This window comes from Colossoma macropomum, unplaced genomic scaffold (assembly GCF_904425465.1).
Source record: "Colossoma macropomum unplaced genomic scaffold, Colossoma_macropomum, whole genome shotgun sequence".
Lineage (NCBI taxonomy): Eukaryota > Metazoa > Chordata > Actinopteri > Characiformes > Serrasalmidae > Colossoma > Colossoma macropomum.
Genome location: NW_023494796.1, coordinates 11012314 through 11018713, shown reverse-complemented (window position 1 = coordinate 11018713; position 6400 = coordinate 11012314). Strand labels below are relative to the sequence as shown.

Here is a 6400-nt window from a genome sequence, read left to right as displayed (position 1 = left end):
AATCAGACAGCTGAGATGTACAAATACAAGAAAACCTATAAACCTAAGGTTCAAGCATGTTGCCATGCATGAAAAGCCTTACCTGTGATGACGTTTGCAGAAAAATGACAACAGTATTTTATTACATTTGTTTTTGGCTTTGGATATGTAGAAAGAGACATATTCTACGAGTCCCTAATTTGACCATGAGAGAATGTGAGGTCTAACTTATATAAACTGTCACAGCATTTTCTTTGCTGAAAGTCAACCGCACACAGTCTGCAATCTGGAGTTCCTGTCCAGAGAGTTCATGTAAAATACCACACTCTCACACACTGAGTCATTCTGAAAGCTGAAGTGTTTGATGTAGATCAGTCACCATTTAAAACGTCATTTCATAAGGAAATGGATCCATCTTTCAGAGCTCATCCACACTTCAAGACCTGAATTACTGCAGAGAGTACAATGGAAATGATTCCAGTTATATATGAGAATTCACTAACTTCTGCAGATTCCTCTGAGGACTCAGACGACAGTCAGGCTGTATATGAAGACGTCAGAGTCGAGCATATGGGGTCTCAAATAACAAGAAAGAATCAGGAACAGAAGAGCTCAGGTGCACATGTTCTCTCCTCCCTCTGCCTCTTCATTTATCTCTTTTTTTTATTCTCTATGAAATGTTTAATGGTTTAGCATGTGTATAATATTCAGGCACTGTTATACTTTAGTGTCCCGAGGAACAATTCATTGTTATTTTTTGGCTCATTAGACAAAAAAGAGATACTTCACTATAAGATACTTCAGGCTTTGTCAGGGTTTGTCATAGCATCACAACTGAGAACTCTTCCTGTATTTAGTTTAGTTGCAGATAAACATGGGTTTTATTATACTGGTAAATCTGAGCACAGATTGTCTACTAATAATCAAGAAGGAGCTCAATGAGAAACACCTGAGCAGCAGGAGGCTTGAGCAAAAGTCTCCTTTGTCTTTCCATCTAATCTAATTGTTGTCTAGGAGAAGCTACAGAGATATTAAGGAGATCTTTGTTTTGATTTTCCTTCTCTATGGGTGGTCCTGTTACAGAATCTGAAAAAACAAAGAACAGATACTACAGACTGGCTGCAGTGTGTTTGGGGCTGCTATGTGTCCTCCTGCTGATTACCATCACAGTGATGTCGCTCAACTTCACTGCAGAGAGAGACCAGTTACTGACCAGCTATACCAACCTGACCATAGAGAGAGACCACTTACAGACCAGTTACAACTACTTGCTGACCAGCTACAAGAACCTGACTGCAGTGAGAGACCACTTAGAAACAAGCTACATCAGTGTGATTACAGAGAGGGACGACCTTCAGAAGAAACTTTCGGATTTGGGTAAGTCATCTTTAAATTACAAATTATTACATTTCAAATATGGGTGATTCATCAATTAGATGTACAAAGAGTTTATTTAGACATTAAGTTTCAAGTTTAAGTTTTTACAAGTCTGGTGATGTCAGTAATTTACAGATGTATAGTACAATCTTTGTCTAGTACAGGCTCTAGCTTTAAAAGCATATGACGCACGGGTTGTGCAATACTGTATCATCCGAAAACAGCTTGTCAAATAAGAGAGACGGGAACAAAATTAAAAGTTGTTAGTGGTGGTTCTGTTCTGGTTTAGCCATAGTTTGTCATGTTATTTGCCACTCTTCCCAATATTTTGGTAAAGTAACACCCAGCAAAACAATGAATATACATGTAAAGTGTATTTCTGAATGATGAATAAGGGGGTTGTTACGAGATTCAGGACCGCCATGTCAATGATCGAAAATGCTGAGGATTCAAAAGTACAGCGAGGCTGATCCATTGTTTAAAAATTTTCTAGCTACAGAACAGAAGAAGAGGTGCTCCACAAAGCCTGGCAGAAAGGAAATTTGTATGTTACATGATAACCCAACAGCACGAATAAAGATAAATGGGTATCTTTGTGATATTATCCTATTAAAACGTGGTACAAGACAAGGGTGCTCAATCTCACCCCTGCTTTTTGCCTTTAATTTAGAACCCCTTGCTCGATGGATAAGACAAACAGATAAGATCAAAGGTGTTCTTATATGTAAAATATAAAAAATTAATATTCTCCTACAATTCCTTTATTTGTTTTCCTTTATTCATTTGTTTCAAAACAGTTTTCAGAATGGAATAGAATAATTTAAAGATTCATATGGCAGGGAAATTAGACCCAGGGTTAGATTTAAAACTTCATGGCTCTTGAAGGAAGAATGTCCCTTCCCCTTTTAACAATTACTTTTACACAGCCCAGATTAGACCCATTAGATTCATTTGTGCAACCTGGATTTCAATGCCATATGGAAAGATACTGAACTGTCAATAATGAGTGATCCTCCGATACATGCAGTACTAGGCAATAAAGACTTGAGAAGATTTGTGCATGCCTGCGAAACCCCTGAATGAAGTTTCAACTAAAAACTTGGAGTACAGTAAAAGAGGAATATGAATTGAATGACAAACTGAGAATATTTAGACGGTGGGCTTTTGATGTAGATTTTAAACCTAATGTGATGGACCATAGATTTTAAACCTGGATAGCTAAAAGAGTGACAACATTTTATTCATTCACAGATAAAAGATTTCCAAATTTTGAGAGAAAAGTATTCTCTGGAAAAAAAGATTTTTATAGATACCTCCATATACATTACTATTTTAACCAAAAAATCAGACAGAATCAACTAAAGGCATTATATCTAAATTATATACGGACTTCATAATGAGAAAATCTCATTCTACACAATATATTAAAAACAAATGGGAAAAATCAGGCAATTTTGACATTTCAAATAAGGAGTGGCCATGCTCAAAACGCCTCAAATGTAGCCAAATTAAGCAATTCTGCAAAGAAGAGTGGGCCAAAATTCCTCCACAGTGATGTAAAAGAGTCATAGCAAGTTATTTAAATGTTTGATTGTAGTTGTAACTGCCAAGGACGGCACAACAAGTTATTTGGTTTGGGGGGCAATTAATTTTTCACACGGGTGATATAGGAATAAATCTTCATCTTCAAGAGATGGACAATCATTTACAAGCTGCATTTTGTGTTTACTTGTGTTGACTTTATCTTATAATAAAATTGATGATCTGAAAATAGAAGCAATCAGGTTAAGGGCAAATACTTTTTCACATCCCTACATACATGGAAACTGGAACAGGGAACTGAGGCTTATCAGGAACAGTCAAAGAAGCCGGTGCTGGAGCAGCCCAGAGAGCAGCTGAACTGGCTCCTCAGTGGGCACAAGTAGAGCAGTGAGAGAAGCTTTTAGGGCAGTGGCAAGGCTACCACCTGCTGGCAGGGCAGCAGTTATACCCTCGATCACTGGTGGAGCAGCAGCAGCACGTTCAGTAGAGGCCGCTGTCAGTGTCCGCTGTCTGAGAGAGCAACAGTGGCGACTGTGGACCATGACTGTGAAGCACTATATGCATTTTTATATATAATAATTGTATTGTAATACTATTTTTGGGAATTCGCAGTACAAAAGTTTAAAGAGAATTATTTAAACATCGGCATTATAAATTCCGTCTTTTAGAAAACGCCACCCAGGAGGGATGGAGGTACTTCAGTTCCAGTCTTTACTACATCTCTACTGAGCAGAAGACCTGGGGCAGCAGCAGACAGGCCTGCAGAGAAAGAGGAGCAGACCTGGTGATCATAAACAGCAGAGAAGAACAGGCAAATAAAATTATGTTAAAAAATATACAGTACAAACATATAAAATCACAGTGTACATACACAACAATATTACACATAGGCCTTTATTAAATGCTATTAGGTATTGGTGTTTGATCTATTAGGACTATTCTATTGAAACCTTTACTATACATAAACTATATAGTTGCAAATGTAATTCATATTTTTTACAATATTGCATTTCTTGTTTCTGCACGTAACAAACATAGTATATATCTAAAAGTATATGGACACCTGACCATTACACCTACATGAGCTTGTTGGACATCCCATTCCAATTACACAATGGAACAGACTCTACTGGCAGTGTTTGTCTATGGAGACTGCATGGCTAGGATTTCATACACATGTTAGCAATAGGTGTGACTGAAACACGTGACACACCAGAGGCAAAAAACAATCACAGTGAAGTAAAAAAAAATGCTGAAAAAAATGCTGGCATTTTTCCTTGTGGTCTTTTTTGCCTACAACAAATTGAAACAGTAATCAATTTTTTTTTTTCTCTTTTGCTACTTTTTTTGACGACCATCCTGGGACCCTCACAATTATCTCACATAATCAAAGACCCCCAATGCTGTTTTGTCACCATTGCTATTTTGGTTCTTTAACTATTAGCATAGTTATACCAGTGTTAACATAAAATTATTTGTCAGTGTTAACTTTTCCTTTTCGGTCACACTCACGAGTGAAAGTAAACTCCAACTAACAGGAGTGGGTTTGTTTGAAATCAAGTTTGAAGGTGAGGCAGTTTGACACTACTGTTCACAGTCTGAACAGAAATCGTGATCATACATCACAGTGGTTTTGCTCAGAAATAGCCCTATAATGCTTAATTGACATTTAAAAATTGACCCAGGACGAATTAAAAATAGCATAGTAGGGACCTCGCGCATACATCAAATGCAGGCTTCTGATCTATTAGGTAAAATGACTCATGTCCTTTAAAAGCAAAATAAAAAAAGAAATGAAAACAAGAAATGCAACCTAGCTCTGTTTCACTTCAGCAGGAATTTGTGGACTCGTTGAGTAGCTGCAAGGACGCTGCAGTTTTTATTGGACTGAGTGACAGAGAAACAGAGGGGGTCTGGAAATGGGTGGACGGCTCAGTACTGACCACTGGGTAAGAGATTGCTGAAATCCAAACACATTCACATCACTGCTAAAATGATGTCTTGTCTAAATGTAAAATCCTCTTAAATCTAGTTGCTATACATTTATATAGCCCAAAGTATGTAGACACCTGGTCATCACACCTATATGAGCTTGTTGGACACCCTATTTCAAGTCCATAGGCATTAATATGGATTGGCCTCCACTTTATGGCTACCACTCTTCTGGGAAGGCTTTCTGCAAGATTTTGGAGCATGTTTGTAGGAATTTGTGCCCTTTCAATCAAAAGAACATTTGTTTCCACTGCTCCAGAGTCCGGTAGAGTGATCTTAGGATTGTGTGCTGCTTCCTGGCCATGAAAACCAATTTTCTGAAGTTCCTTAGTTCTCCCAAAAACAGTTTGGAACTCGGTAGCGAGTTATGCAACAGAGGGCAGGATTTTTACATGCTACGCACATCAGCACTTGCTGTCCCTGCTTGATGCTCGATAGCTGAGCTTCAGGGCTGTTGTTGCTCCTAAATGCTTCCATTTCACAACAACAGCTCTTACAGTTGGCTGGGGCAGATCTAGCAAGCAGAAATTTTACAAACTGACCTGTGGTAAAGGTGCCATCCTAAGACAACCCTTTCTACTGCCAGTGTATCTCTAAGGAGATTGCAAGGCTATGTACTTGATTTTATACACCTGTAAGCAATGAGTGTGTCTGAAACAACTGATCCACATACAAACACACTCACAGTCATCAGATTCATCTGTTCAGGGAAGGGGTCCAAAAGCACAGCAACTGTTCTTCTGCAATTACAGATTTCCACCAGTGGGGTCTCCAAATCCCCAAAACTCACAAAATGTAGCTTTAATATTGCCATTATATCTGTGTTATGATCTGTGTTGTTTCAGGTACTGGGAGAACGGTCAGCCCAACAATGGTATATGGGTTAGCTCACAGGACTGTGCAGTGACTGGGCCTCAACTTGGGAAGAGATGGAATGATAAGCCATGCCAGAATTCCCATTACTGGATTTGTGAGAAAAATGTTCCTGATTTTACAGACACACATTAGCCTTTGCCATCCACATTCAGTCAAGTGAAGACTATTAAAAACTATTTAGTAACATGTAATATTAGTACAATCAGAAATATCAATCAACCAAATAGGTTGATGCAAAAATGTACAAACCTTTTCATCTTATCCACAGATCCACTAAAAGAAAAACTATTTTTGTACATCGACATTGTAATATTTGTTGTAATGTTTTATTGTTTATCTTAATGTTTTTTTTAAATAGTTTTGCCTTGTTTTACCATGTCAGCATCACTGCAGTGCTGAGAATGATCCCAAATAATACCCAAATAATACCTGCTCTGTGGTGGTCCTGTGGGTGTCCAGACCATTGAAGAACAGGGTAAAAGGGGGCTAACAAAGTATGCAGAGAAACAGATGGACTACAGTCTGTAATTGTAGAACTACAAAGTGCACCTATATAGTAAGTGGAGCTGATAAAATGGACAATGAGCGTAGAAACAAAGAGGTGTACTTAATGAAGTGGCTGGCTGGTTAGTGC

General features: G+C 38.2%; 1 protein-coding gene across 1 annotated transcript; it reads left to right on the top strand.

Moving 5' to 3' along the window:
* Positions 1-344: 344 nt before the first annotated feature.
* Positions 345-6076, top strand: LOC118817096 (C-type lectin domain family 4 member M-like). The gene is made up of 5 exons (XM_036583787.1): positions 345-595; positions 1063-1356; positions 3567-3709; positions 4735-4847; positions 5736-6076. Exons 1-5 carry the CDS (start codon positions 445-447, stop codon positions 5896-5898), a joined length of 864 nt encoding a protein of 287 aa, XP_036439680.1. The 5' UTR covers positions 345-444; the 3' UTR covers positions 5899-6076.
* The last annotated feature ends 324 nt before the right edge of the window (positions 6077-6400 follow it).